The sequence below is a fragment of the Carettochelys insculpta genome, chromosome 8 (genome assembly GCF_033958435.1).
Source record: "Carettochelys insculpta isolate YL-2023 chromosome 8, ASM3395843v1, whole genome shotgun sequence".
Taxonomy (NCBI): Eukaryota; Metazoa; Chordata; order Testudines; family Carettochelyidae; genus Carettochelys; species Carettochelys insculpta.
In genome coordinates this window covers 75,893,284-75,915,236 of record NC_134144.1, presented here as the reverse complement: position 1 = coordinate 75,915,236, position 21,953 = coordinate 75,893,284, and the positions used below count along the sequence as shown (strand labels likewise).

Below are 21,953 nucleotides of genomic sequence, written 5' to 3'. Positions count from 1 at the left end.
ACCCTGCAAATTGGTGTTGATTATTCTTCACTTTCCCTCTTATTTTCCCATTTATTTCTCTTAGCTTAAAATGCTTTGAATTAAGGGAAATTTAACCCAGTGGGACAGAGATGACACAAATGGTGTTTAAACCTTCATTTTCTTAAACAGATTACAATAACACATGTACTGACTTTAGGGCAAGAAGAGATGATTGTGACACTGAAGTCTCATTTTTCACAGGCCACAGATTCCACAAAATCTCAGCTACACTGTGTGTGTAAATTCTGGCAGAATAAGAGGGTATCTTTTACAAAGTCATCTGATCCTGACATTCAGATTAATCTGTTTCCACCTAATAGATGGAAAGGGGAACAAACCTTCATTTAAAACAAGTATATTTCAAGACCTCAGGGCAATAAAGGAAACAAAATTGGAATAATGTGAACAGTAGCATAAAGAAGGAGGCTGAACTGCTCAATGGGGCAAACTTCTTATTATTCAATACAAGTTTGGTGCTGATGATGTGCTCATTCATGTGCAAAAACAAAATTAGCTAGGACCTGCCCCACAAGCTACCAATCAGAAAGGTAATGCTGTCGTTCCAATGTAGCTTGGTCTTACCTGTCAGGATTGTCTGAGGCACAGACAGAGTCGATAAGCCCCACATCCATGGTTCCCTTCAGGGAAAGAGAGGGAGACATTTATCAACAATTTACATCTTAAAGCAGAAGCATTTTCATTCCTGATAAATATTAAGAACCAAATCTTCGCTTCTAAATTCCATCAGCTTTTATATTAGTGTCGGGGTTGGCAAGCTGAGGCTTCAGAGCCGTTTGTGGCTCTTTAAGGAGCCACTTGCAGCTCTGAGCTCTGCTGCCGTTGACTCCTCTTAAGACTATGGAGCCTGCTGCTGCTTAAACAAAATTCAGTTGCCTACCATTAAACAAACTGGATTTAGGGCTTTCTGTTCTTTTGTTTAAGTGGTGGTAGCCTCCGGAGACTCTGAGCAGTCAGCTGTGACAGGGAGCCCCAGAGAAGAAAGCTATGGCAGGTCAGAGAGCTGTCCACGCTGCATGAGGGGGAAGTGCTGAGCCTGCAGGAGAGATGGGGGGGCAGGTGGCCCAGCCTACCTCTGATGGAGCAGCACAGCTCCACTGAGGAGGTGGTGGTAGTGGGGAGCAGCAGGGGAGGAGGTTGTGGCAGCCATGGAGAAGCAACTTTGTCTGAAGCAGGTTAATCCTGGAGATGTGGGGGCCAGAAGTTAGAGCTGAGGCAGGTTATTCCTGAGAATGGGGGTGGTGGTTCGGGGCTCAGAGGGGCTAAACCTGGGGATGGGGGTGGTTGGGCTGAGATGGGCTAAACCTGGAGACTGGGGGGGTGGGGGGGCTGCGGCTGAGAGGAGTTAAGCCTGGGGATGGTGGGGTGGATTTGGAGCTAAACCTGAGCATGAGGGGGTGCAGTTTGGGACTGAGAGGGGTTAAACCTGGGGATGGGGGGGCCAGGTTTGGGGCTGAGGCAGATAAAGCCAGGAAATGGGGGTAATAACTTTCTAACTGGTACAAATCACTACGTAGGTGCATGCTCTTCTTAAAATAGGGGTGACAAAAATTATGGTTTGACATTATTAAGGACTATCTCGTATTCACATGCACCACAGCTCTTAAAGTATTGATTTTGTAACTGATTTTGAAAAAATGGCTCTTCTTGCTATCTCGATTGCAGGGCCGTGTACTAGTGAGTCAGTGAGAGAGGGAAAGGAGGGTACAAGATAGACTATGTTCTACAAGGAAGAAAGGTGATGCAGAACTCCACGCAGGGGCCATTATGGTCACTCAGCATCATGACGCTCTGGGAAAAAATGCATCCCCAGCTCCAAGTCTCTGAACAAACATACAATATATTGTTATTCTCTTTATTCAAATCTTCTTCCCTTGTATTTACTATACTCCAAACCCCATATGAACACCCCAAGTCAACCAGGACCATTATCAATGACGCCACTCACTTTGTCCCATTCAAACTGCCAAAGATCCCTTGTCTGACAGATTCATTCCTGTTTTATCCTTCCTTAAATCTTCTGTATCGGAGGGGTAGCCGTGTTAGTCTGGATCTGTAACAGCAACAAAGGGTCCTGTGGCACCTGATAGACTAACAGAAAAGTTTTGAGCATGAGCTTTCGTGAGCACAGACTCACTTCATCAGATGCATCTGATGAAGTGAGTCTGTGCTCACGAAAGCTCATGCTCAAAACTTTTCTGTTAGTCTATCAGGTGCCACAGGACCCTTCGTTGCTGTTAAATCTTCTGGAGTCTGCCTGTCTGTAAATCATTAATTGCTCTGCCCATGGTAACTATGCATTGCTTTCTTACTCTGCTCAGGAACTATGTCAATGTTGAGTTGGAAATATCTCAACAGAACAGTAATGGTTCTAAACATACAACTTACCAGGAACCCAGTTTACTAGTTACTCACCACGGCATTCTTTGGATTGGCCTGTTCATCTTGCATTTCCCTCAGCTGCTGTGCTGTGGCACTGTGCACTCGGCTCAGGACGTTAAACCAACCACTGACAACCAGGAAAATAAATCATTATTAGGATTTATGTAGTGAAACTAGACTTCTGAAGATGATCAGTTTGAGAAGAAACAGAAACCCACTATCAGATGAAAGAATTATTTCACTTCTTTCCTACAACTTTTGAAAAGTGATTCAGCCCCTGGTCCTAGCAGAAGCTCAACTTTTCACAACTCTCCATCCATCCCTGTCCCCAGATACCTGGCCACACCAACCCTTTGTGCTACTACTCCTACACAGTCTAGCTCCCCACTGCCAGTGTGAGGAACCCGAAGTGGGTTATATGATGCACACCTGTCACTGGACCTGGGAGATATGTCAGCAGTGAGAAGGAAAGACTGGTTGGTACTCATTCCAGAGAACAGTTATGACCTGCCTCAACTCCCAGAAACCTTCTTGGATTAACTCCCTTATCTGACCTGGGTTTAAACCCTAAAAATTAGACTTCTTCTAGCCAGCCAGGTTCATGGTTTAGCAGAAAGGGAAAGATGTGAAAGATTTCTGTTCTAGACATGAGGCTTGAGACTGAATCACTCCTGGAGAACCAGCAGAGAGCTCATCCCACTCTAACCTTCAGATAAGAAAGACCTGGTCTGGGTTTTGTAGGGCTGTCACTAACAGAAGGTCTAAAATAAAAGTAGTTTGCTCTTGCTAGCACAGGTGCAGATGCTTTCCTCTTCCTTGGAATGGACGCTGGTATGGTGAGGCTGGAGGCTGACACTTATTTCTGCCATCTAGCCAGGACAGAAAGGAAGTAGATGAGTCATTCCCTGGATTTACATTGAAGAGGTTTTATCAGACGACTGCAAATTCTGATAAACTGCAGTTTTCACTCCAACTCCTGGATAAAACAGGAGTTGCTGCAGGTTGCCTCAATCATTTACAGAGACCATGAATGGCTGGCACTGTTCACCTGGGATTTTATTTAACACATATATCAGCTATTAGACATTCCAGTTATAATAAGCGTGGCATGAAACATTGCCTTTTTCAAACTTATGCTTAATTTAGGCCATATTACAGAAAGGAAAGGCAATATATATGCTCAAGAAAGAAAACAGTAGTGGAACAGTAGGCAGAAGGGAGGAAGTCATGAACATAAACTGAATTCCCATCTCATTTCTGGGGACAGAGAGTTCCCAGATGTTATTTGATGCTAGATCAGTGTGGAATAAAGCTCAGGAATGAATCCCTTCTCATCCCCACGGAGGAAAGTTAATGGACACTCCAGGGCAGAGTTCAGGTTCCTTGCAGAAGCAGCATGGGAGAAACTCAGTAATGAATGAAGGTGGAAAATAAATTCCCTCTTGTACCTGGCATCTTCTGGTGACTCTGCCACAATGTGGTAAATTCTGTCCTCAGTCACAATGTCCAGAGCATTTTCCTTCTCATGAATATCTACAATCTCCCTGTAACACAGTGAACAGTGAGATTCAGCAAGCTGAAAAATCTTCCATAAGCATTATATTTACTCCATATGCCTGACGTTTCATATGGTACCAGTCACTGTACAAAATGAAATGAATAGCATCTGGCACATCAATACTTTTCTTGAAACTCAGGAACTCCCTTGGTCAATAGCAAGAATTTCTGAATGGCACTTTAAATGTGCAACTAATTTATACAAAAACAAAAGGCAAGCCTACCAATTAAATGCTTTGTTTAAACCCATTAGCAAGCAGAGATGTTACAGGCCAGATGATAAAAACAAAACAGACAGGTGTTTATGCCAGTCATGACTGCTCATTTGCTTTGTTTCTAAGAGCTGAATCACACTGTTGGACAATAATAGAATACATATTTTAGGATGTTTCGTTGTAAATAGCTTGCAATTCTGGCTACAACAGCGCAATGCAAATGCCTGTCTCACTGTGACACTGTGATGTAAGTAAGAAATGGGCAGCAGAATCTTACATACGTGTAAACAAGCTTGTTTGTCTTAGCAATTGATTGGCTGAACAAGAAGTAGGAATAAGTGGATATGTATGCTCTGAAGTTTTATTACTGCTACTACTTAACCCTTGTATGCCACATGGAGAATAGGTCATCTACAAGTCTCCTCCACTTCACTTTGTCTTGGGACAAATCTTCTAGCTAGCTGCAGGAGTACCCCAGTTATTGTCTCTGAAATTTTACATTATTTTATTTTTAGTAGTTACATTTAAAAATCTGCATTTGTAAGTTGCACTTCCACAACTTTGCACAGCAGTATTTGTATGAGGTGAGGTGAAAAATACTATTTATTTAAACTTTTTTGCACTGTACATTTTGTATTCTGTACTGTAAGTGAAATCAATATATCTGAAAATGTAGAAAACATCCCAAATATTTAAATAACCGGTATTCTATTATTGTTTAATAGCTGCAATTAATCATGATTTTTTTAATCTTGTGATTAGTTTTTTCAACCATTTGAAAACACTATTTATTGGTACTCTAGATGAAGACAAAGTATGAGGCCTGATTCAATGTCTAGGTTGTACCAGTCAAAGACAGGATGTCTGGCTCTAGCTGTCAAAAATCTGATCACAGTTTGCAGGGAAGAAGGCACAGCAACAAATATTCCACAATCACTCTCCACTACAAATCTTGGAGCTGTTTGGAATAGTGAAGTCAGGGATGGTTACAGCATGTAGCCGAGGTGCTGAATTAATGCCTCTTCTGGACAATATCTGTCCGTGGCTTCTACGCAGCCTCACCTGGAGTCTGAAGCTGCTCCCTAGACTGGGCAAGGGACTACAAGTGAACAATAGATAGCGATCCTCCTCCCTCAGGCTTTCTAGACTGCAGGCTTCTGTCGACAAAACTATGTCCAGATGGCAGATCTCTCGGAAGAGGTCTGATGCATTGGGAATGTTCTGTCAACACCCCTGTAAGCCTTGTGCAACAAAGCAGAAAGGACATCTTGACAAAGGGCATTTTCCAACATTTGGCCCTGTTTGGACAGGCCAAATGTCAGAAAAGTCTCTCCTGACAGAACTGTTGTGAAAAGGTGCACAATTTGCATATCTTTTGCCAACAGTTCCCCACAGTCTAGACATAGCATTAGAGATGGATTAGCACTCCACTTAGGATCTACTGTATCCTCTGATTCTTCCAGTTCCGCACAATATTTCTATACTAGTACAGCAGCCCCTGTCACTGCGGATATGGATATAGAATGTCAGAGTTTTATTGGGTTTGTTCTTACTCACTTTGCCCTTCTGATGTCTATTGTCCCCTTCAGTTTTTCCTCACTGTCATTCTCAAAGTACATTAACTTCGATTCTCGAAGAACAAACCAACGGCGCTTCCAGTTACGGCGAGACAAAGTTGACATGCCACCTCCTTTTTTATAGAGCCAGCCTGACTTCAGGGCCTCTTGCTTAGTTCGGAACCACATGAAGGCCTCGTTCTTAAGAACACACCATCGTCGTCTCCATGGGTTCATCAGACCCCCTGCATAAAGGAGAAATCAAGAGACATTATCAAATTTACAGCATCATGTATCTCTCTAGTCTAATCCTTGTGTCTTAATTAGACATCTGGGCACCATTTCAGAACAGTGCCTGGCTGCCCATAGCAGAAATTAAGGACTGTGGAACAGAAACAATCCTGAGATTAGGGTTTGGCCAAAAAAAGAACAGAATCGGATCTTACATAAGGCCTATGTCTACACGAGCCAAAAACTTTGAAATGACCATGCAAATGGCCATTTCAAAGTTTACTAATGAAGCGCTGAAATACATATTCAGCGCCTCATTAGCATGCAGGCAGCCGCAGCACTTCAAAATTGACGCAGCTCGCTGCCGTGCTGCTCATCCAGATGGGGCTCTTTTTCGAAAGGACCCCAGCTACTTCCAAGTCCCCTTATTCCTATGAGCAGATGGGAATAAGGGGACTTTGAAGTGGGGGGGGTCCTTTTGAAAAGGAGCCCCGTCTGGACGAGCCGCGTCAATTTCGAAGTGCCGCAGCTGCCCGCATGCTAATGAGGCGCTGAATATGTATTTCAGCGCTTCATTAGTAAACTTTGAAATGGCCATTTGCATGGCCATTTCAAAGTTTTTGGCTAGTGTAGACACAGCCAAGAATGGTAATTCGGGGTCACAACAAAGGGCAATCTCACATAGGACCCTGTCTTCCAACAGAAGTCAATGCCTCATGCCCCAGAGGAAGTGAACAGGAGAGGTAATCATGAAAGCAATCCCTCTTCTGATGTCCATTTCCAAACTCTGACAAACAGAGGCTAGGGACGCCATTCCTACCCATCCTGGCTAATATCCATGAATGGACCTAATTTCCATGAATTCATCTAGTTTATTTTTTTTGAACCCTGTTAAAGACTTGGTCTTCACCACGTCCTCTGGCAAGGAATTCCAGAGGCCTACTAACACACTGTGTGAAGAAAAACTTCCTTTTGTTAAATTTAAACCTGCTACACATTAATTTAATTTGGTGACCCCTAGGTCTTTTGTATGGGAATAAGTAAATTACTTTCCTTCCTGTTTTCACTTCTTCCACACCAGCCATGATTTGATAGACCTCTACCATATCCCGCCTTAGTCTCCCTTTTTCTAAGCCAAAAAGTCCCAGTTTTTTAAAATCTTTCTTCATATAGCACCTGTTTCACACCCCTGATCATTTTGTTGCCCTTTTCTGAACCTTTTCCAATGCCAATATATCTTTTTTGAGAAGACATGACTACATCTGCATGCAATATTCAAGATGTGGGCATATCATGGATTTATACAGAGGCAATAAGGTATTCTCGGTCTTATTCTCTAATCCTTTTTTAATGATTCCAAACATTCTGTTTGCCTTTTTGACTGCTGCAGAACATGGAGTAGATGTTTTCAGAGAACTATCCACAATGACTCCAAGGTGTCTCTCGAGTGGTTATAGGTAAATTAGTCGCAATCATTTTATATTGTGACAAAGTCCCTTGTCAGCCTCTGTGGGTCCCCGTGCTTCTTGGAGGATCTGTGCTGCCTCAGAGCCTCACGGAGGCCCCCCTTTTGCCCAGGCCCTTCCAAAGGCAGGGGTCTCCGCTTAGCAAGCCATCCTCATCATAGGCAGGACCAGTGCAGGGAGAATAATACCAGTCCCCTTGCCGGCCCACGCCTACTCCAGTAAAGTGATCCCTCGGGGGAAGGGTGGGGGGAGTCCAGACCCACCCTCTACCCTGGACTCCGGCCCAGGGTCTCTATGAGAACAAGAGGCAACCGGCAGGACCTTTACCCCTGCCTCAAAGTAGTAGCCTCACCATGGGCCACTTTACCCTCCACTTCACCGTGGTACCTTTTCACTGTGCTCCTGCTCCTGCTCCTCTGGTGCACCTCCCAAAAAACCTTCCCCACTTCTACCAGATGGGGAGCCTTTTATAGGGAGCACAGGGCCTATCTGACCAATGAAGGTCTGGGCCTAGACAGGGAACAGAAATGCATTGGCCCACCACCCAGTATACTGTCCTTCTAGAAGGCTCTGGAAGCTTCCAGGTAAGGGTCTACCACCGGGTTTACCACAATATGTATAGTTGGGATTATATTTTCCAATGTGAATTACTTTATATTTATCAGTATTAAAATTAATTTTCCATTTTGTTGCCCAGTAATTTAGTTTTGTGAGATCTTTTTGAAGCTCTTCACAGTCTGCTTTCTTGTTAACTAGATTCAACAGTTTAGCATCACCAGGATTGGTACCAGTACAGACCCTTGAGGGGACACCACTAGTTACCTCTCTCCATTCTGAAAATTTACCATTTATTCCTACTCTTTGTTTCCGGTCTTCTAAACAGTTTTCAGTCCATGAGACGCCCTTCCCTCTTATCCCATGACAATTTATTTTACCTCAAAGTCTGTGGTGAGGGTCCTTATCAAAGGCTTTCTGGAAATATAAGTACACTAGAAGTAGTAGTAGCATCCTTCAGTCTATGTAGACTATGGAATGCGCCCTTCATAGTTCCATTTGGCATCCTCATTTGCAGCGTCGGCTGTGACTGTGAAGACCCACACGAGAGTGACAATCCTTGCTGCATCTGCTGCATATGTAATGGGTGTCTGGCAGGTCCTTGCTGTGCTTTCTGTGGGCTCGCTTCTCCTTTGCTAGCTGTCTGATCCTCAACTCACCCTTCTGAAGGCCCTTATATAGTTCCTGCCTCCATCTGCTGCAATTGTCTGCCAGCTCCTCCCAGCTGTCTGGCTTGATGTCTACTTCCCTGAGGTCTCTCTTGCAAACATCTTTGTAGCGCAGCTGGGGGCGTCCGGGATTTCTTTTGCCAGGGGCTAGCTCGCCATACAGGATGTCTTTCGGGATCCTTCCATCATTCATCCTGTGGATGTGGCCAAGACAGCGGAGCCGACACTGCCTGAAGAGGGTATGCATAGTTGGGATTCCAGCTTGCTCAAGGACAGTAGTGTTGGATACTCTGTCCTTCCACGATATTCCAAGGATGCGCCTGAGGCAGCGCAAGTGGAAGACGTTCAGCCTCTTTTCCTGGAGGGCATACAGGGTCCAAGTCTCGCTGCCGTAAAGGAGGGTGCTGAGGATGCAGGCTCTGTAGACTTGCATTTTGGTGAGAGTGTACAGCTTGTTGTTATTCCACACTCTCTCGCTGAGTCTGGACAGAGTTGTGGCTGCTTTACCGATCCTCCTATTTAGCTCAGTCTCCAAGGACAGGGTGTCAGTGATGGTGGACCTGAGGTAAACGAACTCGTGGACGACCTCTAACATATAGTTGTCAATGCTGATTGATGGAGAAACAGCAACGTCCTGAGCAAGTACATTTGTCTTCTTTAGGCTGATGGAGAGCCCAAAGTCCTTGCATGCTTTGGAGAACCGATCCAGCAGCTTCTGAAGCTGGTCTTCTGTGTGGGACACAACAGCAGCGTCATCTGCGAACAGCATATCTCTGATGAGGACTTCCCGCACCTTAGATTTAGCTTTCAGCCTTGCAAGATTAAACAGCTTCCCGTCACATCTTGTGTGCAAAAAGATGCCCTCTGTTGAAGATCCAAAGGTGTGTTTAAGGAGGAGTGCGAAGAAGATCAGGAAAAATGTCGGAGCAAGGACGCATCCTTGTTTGACACCGCTCCTGATGTGAAAGCATCCGATAATGTTCCATCATATTGGATAGTTCCTCTCATGTCTTCGTGGAAAGACTGGATCATCTTGAGTAACCGCGGCGGACATCCTATCTTGTGGAGCAGTTTGAACAATCCGTCCCTGCTGACCAAGTTGAAGGCCTTGGTTAGGTCGATGAAGGCAATATAGAGTGGCTTCCTTTGCTCCCTGCATTTCTCCTGCAGCTGCCTCAGAGAGAAGACCATGTCAACGGTAAATCTCTCTGTGCGGAATCTGTACCGTGATTCGGGATACACCTTCTCAGCAATCTTCTGGAGTCTGCCGAGGATGACGCGAGCAAACAGTTTACCAGTGATGCTTAGGAGGGAGATTCCACAGTAACTGTTGCAGTCGCTTCTGTCTCCTTTGTTCTTATACAAGGTTATGATGTTAGTGTCACGCATGTCCTGTGGAACCTCTCCCTCTCTCCAGCACAGGCACAGTAGCTCATGTAGGGGTTCCAGGAGAGTGTCTGTGGCACACTTGATTACTTCTGGTGGTATACAATCCTGGCCTGGGGCCTTTCCTACTGCAATGTTGTCGATGGCTTTCTTCAGTTCATCCACAGTTGGTTCCTGGTCCAGTTTGCCCATTACTGGTAGGAGTTCGACAGCATCGAGGGCTGAGTCGACCACAATGTTCTCGCGTGAGTACAGCTCGGAGCAGTACTCGACCCAGCGCTCCATCTGTTTGGCTTTGTCAGTGATGACTTCACCAGATTTGGATTTCAGAGGTGCCATCTTGTTCTGGGTGGGTCCTAATGCCTTCTTGATGTCCTCATACATTCCCCTGAGATTACCAGAGTCAGCACTGGTCTGGATGCTGCTGCATAGCTCAAGCCAGTAGTTGTTGGCACAACGCCTGGCCGTCTGCCGTACTGTTTTTCTAGCTGCTCTGAGTGCTTGCAGGGTATTCTGGCTTGGCGAACGTTTGTACTCCAGGAGGGCAGTGCGCTTTTTTTCGATGGCCGGAATCATCTCATCGGAGTTAGCTTCGAACCAGTCATTTGTGTTTCTAGCTCTTCTTCCAAACACCGACAAGGCCACATTGTACATTGCATCCCTCAGATGCTGCCATCTGGATGTCACATCGGCACCCCCAGGGTTGCTGCGCAGATTCTGCTCGAGGGTTGCTCTGAACTTTTCAGCTCTCTCTGAGTTAGCCGTCTTTCTGGCATCGATGTGGGGCCTTCCAGTTGGTTCAGAGTGGTGCAGCTTCTTGAGAATCACCTTGAGTTTGGAGCAAACTAACGAGTGATCTGTACTGCAGTCAGCACTATGATAGCTGCATCTCAGAAGGACGTTTTTGAGGTTATCACGTCTGGCGATGACCACGTCTAGTTGATGCCAGTGTTTTGAGCGTGGGTGTCTCCATGACACACTGTGCTGTGGTGTGGTTTGGTTTGGAAAAATGTGTTTGTGATGCACAGATTGTGGTACATGCAAAGTTCAAGAAGACGCTGACCATTTTCATTCATTTTTCCCACACCAAAGTGGCCTAAGCAGGAAGGCCACGAGTCACGATCGGCTTCAACTCTCGCGTTGAAGTCACCCAGAATGTACAGCTGTTCGCGAGCAGGTATTTGCACTATGGCAGCACTAAGCACGTCATAAAACTTGTCTTTTACTTCCAGTGCGGTGTACAGGGTTGGGGCGTAAGCGCTGATCAGGCGGACAGGACCGGCGCGAGTTTGAAGTATGACCTGAAGGAGTCTTTTTTGATCCACCCATGACTAATTCCACCATTTGCAGAAGGGTGTTTCTGATGGCAAAACCAACACCATGCTCCCTGGGTTCCTCTTGGGCTTTACCCTGCCAGAAAAAGGTGTAGTCCTTTTCCTTTAGAGATCCCGAATCTGCGAGACGTGTCTCTTGCAGAGCAGCCATGTCAACTTGGACACTCTTCAGTTCCTCATTGATGACAGCAGTCTTTCGGGTGTCACTGATATCCTGGAGATCTTCAGTCAGACCTGTCAGCATGGTCCGCACATTCCAGCAAGCAAGCTTAAAACTTTGATGGTTTCCTTTTCTTGTTGATTTTCTTATTGGTTTGCCTGGTGCTCAAATTTCAGTCACTTGTCAGGTTTGGGAACCTTAAGCCTCACGCACCCAGTGAGGCAGGTGAACTGTGGCGGGACAGTACCCTATTGGCTGGGGGCTGCCCAGCTTGAGGCGGGCAGTGACTGTCCAGTGAGGTGCGACGATCTCTCCCACCGTCGGAGGCAATCCCTGGCACTCGTTCTCTACTCCAATCAAGCAAGAGCTTATAACCGGTATCTGTTACCTCCCGTGTTGGTTCAACGCTGTTAGCGATGCTGGAGTACCTCTCCAGGCGTGAGCTTGGGCGATTATTGGGACCCGCTGCTGACCGGCCTGCCGGCAAGAGTTGACCCCCAGCTACCCAGACCAGCCTGGGCAGCCACAGATATGCCTACCGTTGGGCTACCAGCCTGACTTCCCAGACATACTGGGGCCCTCATGTTGGTGGAATGTACCCTCCCCCGAGGCCCTGCCAGGACCAGAGAGGCTGCCCGGGGCTAGATACCCTGGGGCTCCAGGGGAACCAGGTCCCAGAGTCCTGCTGGACGCTCGCAGCTCTGAGGCCTCCGACCATCTGGAGCCCACGGTCCTGCCACCAGTGGATTACCCCAATGACATAGAGATTTTGGACTGGCTGCAGCCACCAAGGGCGGACTAGCTGGACGAGATCTACTAGCCGGGACCAGTAGATCAAGCCGACTGGGACCCCATGCCGATGGAGGTGGAGGTAGGAAGTGGCCCTGGGAACGCTCCCTGAGCCCATGGCAGTATGTTGAGGTCTGGATCCCCACTGCCAACCTCAGGTGTGAGTGATCAGTAGGGCCCTGGGCCGGGTCGCAGGAGCGGGAGGGCCTGTGACCCCCTACACCCTTCCCTGGCCGGGATCTCCCCTCACCTCTCCAGAGCCACCCCTGTTTAGGGGATAGTACTGTGACTGCTGCCCCACCCTGAACTGAGGGCTGGGCTCCCCAAACGGTTTACTCGCCTGCAGCTCGTCCTGAAGCAAGGGCTGGGCTTCCAAACTGTGCGTGGGTCTGCTGCCCCGCCCTGAACTGAGGGCCAGGATCCCAGACTGTTTGACCTCTGCTCTGCCCTGAACTATGGGCTGGGTTCCCAAACTGTTTGCTTGCCTCCAGCTGGCCCTTAAAGGGGACAAGGCCCAAGGGTCAGCCAGAGACAGAGAGCAAGCTGTATTGGCCCGCACCGCCTACAGGGGGCATTGCCGCGGGCCAAAGTTGTTACAGGGCTTCACAGCCACCCTGATGGGTACCACTAGGGGGAAAAAACCACCTTACAATGATCATGCACACAGTGTGCACACAACTATTGGAATGGACATGAACTAACACGTGAAGAAGAACAAGATTATTTCCATGCTTTCACAATACAGAATACAGGCACTTACCTTTCATATAGAGATAACTGTGAAAATAGGGTGGTCCTGAGCCATTGAAGATGGTGACTCGGCCATTGCAGAATTCTTCATCTGTGTCTATGTAAACATTCACTTCCTCCTCACTGCCCAAAAGCTAGAAAAGAGGAAAAGATCAATTTCTCTAAGTCTAGCGTAGATGCGTGCATAACAAGGGTCCAGCAGCCAGACAACCCGGTATAAAACATGAATTGCATGTTCCCATGTGTCCCTTTTACACAAAGCAAACAACTGAAATAGGGCTTGACACCTTATCCACTAGGTTCCTAAAGCAAACCAGCTCAGGTAGCAATGAACTATTAAACAGGATGGAAGCTGTCCCTACTTACCTAAAGTGGGAAATTCTCCTGCTCTTGGGCGTAACACAACATCTACATAGTAGGGTTAGAAAGATTTTTTTTTGTCATTTGGGAAGGTTATTCCTTAAATTACCTCTTGCAGGATTACTTGCTTCTTCCTCCACAGCCTCTAATATAGACTGTTGTCAGAGACAGGATACCCGACTAAGGATACACTGATCTCATCTAGTGTGGCAGTTCACATATTCCTATACTTGCTTCCTGATGTTCAGGTAATAAGCATATCCTGGGCTAAATTATCTCTAAAGCCAAAAGATAAAATAATAAAATATGCTATTCTGCCTCCTTCCCAGCACACGGATAGGCTACTGTTAGGGTGACCAAATGTCCTGTTTTTAAAGGTACAGTCCCATACTTAAGCCCTCCTGCAGGTGTCCCAACATTTTTGGTAAAATGGACAAATTGTCCCACATTTTCTGTCTCACCTGCTGCTCCCAACCAGTATTGGTGGGTCCCCTCCTGGCTGGATCCCTGCTTGCCACTGCCAGCCCACAAGTGGTGATGATGGGAACAAGCAGCTGACAATGAGAACTGGTGGCGGTGCAAAGACGCAGTGTGGGGGCTTATAAGAGGTCACATTCCCAGTGCTGCATGGAGAATCAGCCCTTGGTTGGAGTGCTCAGCTAACTAAGAGACTGGCTGGAAGGCTCCTTCCTTCCCCCGCTGCTTTTGGCTGGGCTGGTGCCCTGGGAAGGCACAACACCCTGGACCAAGCTATAGGCCAGAAGGAGCCAAGCCTTGCATGTACGAAAACTCTGCACAGTTCTGGCACAGGTAGCCTCTCTCTGTCCATCAATAAGCTCTAGACACTCATTACCTTTGGCTTTCTGCTAATTCCCTACTGAAAGCACATCAGGTTCCTTCTACCCCATGACCATTATTAATGTCTTAGTATTGGCGAGCAAAGATTGATAGACTCTAAGACCAGAAGAGATCACTGTGACTTTTTAATCTGACCTCCTGTATAACAGGAGATGAGCTAAGAGTATTAGCTACTCATAACTGCACCCAAAGTGAGATGCTTGATAATGAAAACATCAATACTATTTAATGTACTAAAAAGACACAAAGGTCACAAATGCCTATAAAGCAAAATTGGCTTTCAGCTAAATGTAGAAATTCTTACCGAGTCTAGGCTGCCATGATTGGAGTCCATGCTGGTACCATGGGAACGCCTCAAGATCTCCTCATCATTTAGGGGTTCAGTCAAGGTGCTGCCAGTATCTCCAAAACCATCAAACTCCTCATGGTCATAATCAGACTCCACATCTGGTGGGAAGCTATAAATTGGTTCTCCCATCTCCCCACTGTTACTCCTTAAGGTTTCTGAGACTGTGTGGTAAATACTTTCTGTAGTCCTGTCTACCTCAGCCTCACCCCTTCTCAGAAATGGTAGATTCGTATATGTTTCTTCCTCAGAGTAGTTGTTGCTAGTTCTGGGGCCTTGTTGATCCAAAACAACAAGGCTGGGTGCAGGCAACCCTTCCTCATCAGCATGAAAGACTTCATCTATTTCTTCCTCAGCCAGAGGTGCCACAAGGCTGCAGTCAATGTTAAGGGTTCCATCATTGGAGAGCGAATGTTCCAGGCTTTGCACACTTTCATCCAGGTTTCCAAAATCCAGTAGTTCCAAGAACTCTTGAGCAACCCTGGATGCCTCCTTCTCTAGCCTCTGGATCTCTTCTTCTCGCTGCCGGTTAATTTCATTCTTGGTGTTTTCGCAGGCGATGGGCATATGATCTGCCTTCTGCTGCTGCTGTAGCTTCTCAATCTCCTTTTCCAGCCTTAGGATTTCCTCCATCTGCCTTCTCTCTTCTTCCTGCAGTGGCACCTCTTCTTCTTGTGTCCTTAACGCCTCCACCTTAAAGAAATTGTGTTAATATCAAATTAAAGAGCCACAACCCAGCTTCCTTCCTGGGTCCTCCAATTTCTGTTCCCCATAGGAACATGCACGTTGTGTACGCTCACTTCCTCTCTGTAAAAAGCCACTGCATGTCTCCTCTATGCTTTTTCCACTGTGCATCCCTCGGACAGCTGTAAGCCAAAAGCCATGGATAACTAACACATCTTTACCCATCCTCTTTCTTCTAGCTACCTCTTCCTATGTTGGGGATTTCAATATTGTCAGGTCTCCATCCAGGATATTAGAGGGCAGATGGGGATGCACTTATCCCTCACATTCCAATATACTGCTACAGTATCACCAATCAAGGCATCTAGTGGTGAATTTCTCAACTGTTCTTTAGCGTCTCTGGAAGACTAGCTCTTGTATTAGAGGACCAGTCCTGGTCACCCACTGTCTACATTAAACTAGGGTAGAGATGAAAAGAAAATTCCAGGAAATGCACCACAATATACAGATGAAACAGGAGACTGAAAAACATGATGTTTTGCGGATAATATAAGGGCCCTGTCATGCCCACTTATAAGCTGGAAATTGTACACAATGGGTCTACAACAAATACTAAAGTTATCATATGAATCCATATAGTTCCACACAGAAATATGACAGTGTAGCTAACTAAATGGTCTCTTCCTTCCACGAGTGCCTGCTGGGGTTAAAACTCAACCTCTTCTTTAGATCCTACTTTTGCTAGCTCAGTATGTGCTTTGAGTTTCTTTCTGATCTTTCATCTCCCCTGAGCTGAGATTAACCAGGATTAGATGAAGATGATAAAGGAAAAGAGACTATAAAAGCAACATATTATTTTCGAATCACCGTGTTCAGCATCATCTTTTATGTTGCTATAACCACAAACGATAGCAAATTGTCAGCTGGGTAATCGTAAAAGGTGCGTCTACACTAGCCAGCTACTTCGAAGTAGCTGGCCCAATGTCGAAATAGCACGCACCGCATCTACACGCGCCGCGTGCTATTTCAACATTGAAATCGACGTTAGGCGGCAAGACGTTGCAATCGCTATTCCTAACCAAAGATGGGAATAGCGCCCTACTTCGACGTTCAACATCGAAGTAGGGCATGTGTAGACGATCCACATCCCACTACATCGAAATAGCGGGGTCCTCCATGGCAACCATCAGCTGAGGGGTTGAGAGATGCTCTGTCCAGCCTCTGCAGGGTTCTATGCTCACTGCATGCAGCAGCCCCTAGCCCAGGGCTTCTGGCTGCTCCTGCTGCTGCTGCAGCTGGGGGTCTATGCTGTGTGCACAGGGTCTGCAACTGGTTGTCAGCTCTGTAGACCTCGTGCTGTGCAGGCCGAGTGTGTTTGGGAGGGGCCCTTTAAGGGAGTGGCTTGCTCTTGCCCCAGAAGAGCTAGTCCAGCCTGTGACCCCATCCGCAGGCTTTGCTGGCCCCTTATTTCGATGGAGAGTGCTTGTGTGTGTGGACGCTCCAAATTTCCTTCCGGGTCAGCTCCTTTCAACGTTCCCCGTCACTACTTCGACGTTGAACGTCAACGGCGCCAGCCCTGGAGGACATGTAGACGATACGTGTCGAAGTAGCCTATTTAAATGCTCTTACTTCAAAATAGGCTACTTTGATGTAGTGTGCTAGTGTAGACGTAGCCAAAGTGAAGATTCTAGTCATTCTAACTCCATTCCATTCTTTATTTATTTTGATTGTGGCAGGCAATAATATCGCAAAAACCACTGTGTTACTCAGTGCAGCTCATCAAAGGGTCATGTGCAATGAGCTCACATGTCAGAGACAAAATCCATGCAACCTAACCTTGAAATGTGTAGATGGGAAATCTGCAAGAGACTACTAAAGCCATGAACATGCCATATTAATTACAAAATGCTTCTGCTGAAGTCAGGCTCCTGCAGATGAAGAAAGAAAAGAAATGCTTTTATAGGGACTTTTTCTAACATGTTTTATCACAGTAAAATAAAGGTGCACATTTCAGAAAAAAGCAGTCAGTGAAGGCAACCACCAGAGGGTCTGAGCTACAGAAGGTCCAAAGAGGAGACGCAGCAAAGGAATGAACAATTAAACTTACCTGAGCCATCTCAAGTATAGCGTCCAGCTGCTCCCTTTCTCTGTTCAAAAGAAGACAATAGTCAGTGACAGCCTCATAATAGAAATGATGGAGAATCATCTCTCCATGGTTAAAGGTGAAGGAAGCCTTTTGTTATAAAGCCAGTTCAGTAAAACCACCAAGCTCTTTTATGATTTAGAGTCAGGTGCTCAACATATCAAGACATCCTGGCAAACATCTCCTTTCCTGTGCGATAAATCAGGAAATTGGATAAAATGGGGTTGAAAGACAAGAATAAGAAGGCGGGATTACACAGACTCATTGTGGTCTTGAATTAATGTCCTCTGTGGCCAATGGGAGTTCTCCACTGGTGCCCTATCGGGCTCGGTGTGCAATTTCAATTCTGAAGACCTTCTCCTTTTTAAACAAGAATTATGATACAAGCAAGGTAACACCATAGTAAACCTGTGTTCTGTTTAGCACACAACATAGCCATGCTGTCTCATAGAATCCACCACATCTAAACACTCTGCCAAGTATCTGAAACTAGGCTCTTCCAAGCTAGTGATCTGGGTTATATTTGCAGCTTGCATAACCTCTCAGTGGCCTATGAGATCTTATTCAATGATAAAAATGAAACCCAAATCTGAGTATTAGTGATAGCTTACATATATGTGTTCATGACTTGAGTTTTCAGATGATACAAAAGCTTGGGGAATGGTAAATAATGAAGAGGACCAGTCACTGATTCAGAGCTATCTGGATAGCTTGGTAAATTGGATGCAAGCAAACAATGGGTGTTTTAATTCACCTAAATGTAAATGTACACATATAACAACAAAGAACATAGGCCACAATTACAAAATGGGAAAGCTCCATTCTGTGAGCCAGGCCTCAGAAAAAGTCTTGGAGCTCATGGACAAAAATCATCAGATTACGCTCATTGTGTGACACTGTGGGCAAAAGAGCTAACATGATCCTGGGATGCACAGATCAATCCTGAGCAGAAATACACACATTATTTTACCACTATCTTTGGCACTGGTGTGACAGCTGCTGCAATACACTCATCCCTCGTTAAACCAGTACTTCATTTACGAGTACTTGCTTAAACGAGGGACATGCTTACCTACCTTAGTTCACTGTACAAGTGAACTTCCCCCCACTCAAACGAGCCTTACCCTCCTCCCTGTGGCGCCAACCCCTCTAGTCTGCCCCCCCACCCCAACCAGCCCTGCAGCCTCAACCTGCTGCAACCTGACCCCCTGCTGGCCCCGCAGCTTGACACCTCACTGCTGCCTGCACTCCCCACAGCCCTGCAGCCCCAAACTGCGGCAGCCTGACGCCCCTGCCGGCCCCGTGGCCAGATTCCCCCCAGTTGCCTGACACCCCCATGGCTCCGCAGCCCTAAATCACATTGGCCCCACAGCCTGAACCCTCCCCCGCACCACCTGAGGCCCTGCAGCCTGACCCCATGGCTGCCTGTATGCCCCACAGCTGGACACCCCCGCCAGCCCTGCGGCCAGATCCCGCTACCGCCTGTACCGCCCCCCCATGACCAGGCTGCGCCCCCCCCCACGGCCACCTGTATACCCCCTGCAGCCAGACCCGCCCCCCCCCCCACCCCGCAGCCCTGAGGCTGCCTGTACACCCCTGTGGCCTGACACTCCGACACCCCGTGGCCAGGCACCCCCCCACTTGTACCCTCTGCAACCAGATCCTCCCGTGGCTGCCTGTACACCCCTCGCGGCCCCACAGCCTGAGACGCCAACACCCCTGCCAACCCCATGGCCAGACCCCGCTGCCACTTGTACCTCCTGTGGCTGCCTGTACCCGCCTGTGGCCAGACCACTCCGTGGCCGCCTGTACCCTCCTGCGGCCCCCATGGCCAGATCCCCCCGGCTGCCTGCAAACCCCCTGCAGCCAGATCCCCCTGTGGCCACCTGTATCCCCCATGGCCAGACCCCCCCACCCCACCGCCTGTAACCCCCGTGGGTCAGGACCCCTGTGGCCCCACAGCCTGAAGACCCTGATGCCTGTATCCCCTATGTCCTGACCCTCCCTCCCCACCTGTAACCCCCGCAACCCTGTGGCCAGACCCCCATGGCCCCAAGCTGTGGCACCTAGACCCCCCTTACCTGCCCGCAGCCAGACAGACACACACCCCCTGCCACCTGACCCCCCGCAGTCCCACATCCTAACCCCTCCCGCCCCAAACTGCAGCAGCCTGAAACCACCCGCCACCAACCCACCACCAGATTTTAACCCTCCCTCCTGCTCACAGCCCCAAACTACCTCCAGCCTTTAACCCTCCCCAACCCAAGGTTCACTCACCTTTCAAAAGCAGTGCCCCCTGCTGCCACTCCTTCCCCCAGTTGGGAGCCCTAGGAACTAATCAGAGACTTTTACATGTAATTTAATAGGAATTTAGTGTCCCTCTTAAGAGAGTCTGCCTATGAGCAGAAAGCTGGGAACCAACTGTACTCGTAAAGCGAGGGAAGAGTGTACTGTGTTCATTTCTGGTGTCTACAGAGCAAGAAGAACATAGATTATGCTTCTACACTCTCACTTTCCCATCAGAGGTGTCATAGTAATGAGGCAATTTGAAGCAGGCTAATGAGGCACTAACATGGATATTCAGCACCTCATTAGCACAATGGCAGTTGCACGAATTTCAGAGTGCAGACTTTGAATTGCAGATTGACAGAGTAGATGGGGGCAGCTTCAAAATAAGTGCCCCACTTTGACATTCCCTTATGCTGATCTAGGTCTGTGGGAGCAAAGGAATGTTGAAGTGGGACACTTATTTCGATGCTGCCCCCATGTACAATTTGAAGTCCACACTTAAAATTAATGTGGTTGCCATTATGCTAATGAGGCACTGAATATGCACATTACTGCCACATTGGCCTGTTTTAAATTCTCTCATTACCATACCATTACCTCACTCAATGGGAGAGAGAGTGTGTAGAAGCAGCCAGACTTGGGGGGGGGGCGGTTTCAGAGAAAAGCCACAAACATGATTAAAGGATTATAAAACATGCTTTCTAGTGATAGACTCACAGAGCTCAACCTATTTGCTTTAATACAGAGAAGATTACGGAGTGACTTGATCACAGTCTATAAATATCTGTATGTGGAACAAATATAATGGTCACCTCAATATAGAGCAGAAGGGTCTAACATGAGCCACTGGCTAGAAGCTGATACTAGACAAATGTAAACTTGAAATAAGGTATACATTTTTAACAGCAAGGGCAGTTAACGACTGGAACAATTTACTGAGGCTTGTGGTCAGTGTTCCCTCTGTCGTAAGTTGAGTGCTTGTGTGGCTGTTCAGGCAAGATTCAAATGCTAACCAAGCTGATCAGCAGAGTGTCCACAGCTGGGTTTTTGTTCCCACTCATAGTGCACAATCACATGCCTTAGTGCACATTAAACAATTATTCTGCACATGGATGGAAAATATCTGCACATGGACAAAAGGATTGGAGGTGTGGCAGGGCCAGTCTCATTCCTGGGCCCCAGGTCCTCCCATCAGTCCACCGGCCCCACCATACAAACCCCTGCTGGGGCAGGGAGTGGTCTGGGGGGAACCCAGTCCTCACACACACATTCCGGGTTCCAGCCCAGGGACCCTGGATGGCTGCTACCAGCAAGGGCTGACTTCCTTCGCCCTTGCCCCTGCAGCTCTTCTCCCAGGGTCACTTTCCCACACAACTCCCCCTAGTACCACCTTCTGCTAGTCATAGCCATGGCAGCAAGTCCCCTCCTTTGTTTGACTCCTCTGGCTGACCAGTTCCCCACAGTCTCTGGTTGGGCTTCAGGCCCCCTTTGGTTCGGGTAGTCCAGCCCCCTAAGGTTGCTGAGGCTCCTCTCCTCTTTTGTGGTCTTGGGTGTTCCTCCTAGTCTCCTTCCCTCTCCTTGCTCGCCTTCCAAACTCTCCTTAACCCCCTTGCCCTGCATGGAGACGGGCTTATAAAGGTAGCCCTGAGTGGGATCAGCTGGCCCTAATTGATTTAGGGCAGCCTGCTCCTCAGCTGCTCCCACTTTGATTGTCAGCCCTGTTTTTCACTCATGCCTTTCCCCTCCTGGCCCCACCCTGCCACAGGAGGGAATATTGTTTGTGGTGGGTTCTCCATCACTGACCATTTTTAAATCAAGACTGGATATTTTTCTAAAAAAATACAGGAATTATTTTTGGGATATTTTATGGCCTGTGTGATAAGAGTGCAGACTAAATCACAATGCTCCTTTCTGACCTTGGAATCTATGAGCAAGTTCATCATCATCATCATCAGTCCCTTGACCAAGGTCGTTGGAGCGCCTTCATGACAACATTCTTTATAGTGTCTCTCCATTTTTGGAGGTCATGTGCCAATTCTTGAGTTGCGGCCAAGCTCATCCCTGTCCATTCTTTAATGTTGTCTATCCATTGCTTTTTCTGTCTGCCATGTGTCCTTTTACCATTGCCTGTGCCTTGCAGTATGGTCTTGGACAGGCCTGATAATCTCATTGTGTGTCCATACCA

General features: G+C 47.3%; 1 protein-coding gene across 1 annotated transcript in view; it reads right to left on the bottom strand.

Annotated features, from left to right (window-relative positions):
* LOC142017056 (unconventional myosin-X-like) overlaps positions 1 to 21,953 on the bottom strand; it is a 262,366-nt gene that overhangs the window by 110,853 nt on the left and 129,560 nt on the right. Inside the window, exons 23-29 of the mRNA XM_075001671.1 lie at positions 17,444 to 17,483; positions 14,611 to 15,345; positions 13,099 to 13,222; positions 5,751 to 5,994; positions 3,870 to 3,965; positions 2,455 to 2,548; positions 604 to 659 (exon numbers count right to left, since the gene is read on the bottom strand). Coding sequence (XP_074857772.1) covers positions 604 to 659; positions 2,455 to 2,548; positions 3,870 to 3,965; positions 5,751 to 5,994; positions 13,099 to 13,222; positions 14,611 to 15,345; positions 17,444 to 17,483 — 1,389 coding nt within the window. The remainder of the gene's footprint in view (positions 1 to 603; positions 660 to 2,454; positions 2,549 to 3,869; positions 3,966 to 5,750; positions 5,995 to 13,098; positions 13,223 to 14,610; positions 15,346 to 17,443; positions 17,484 to 21,953) is intronic.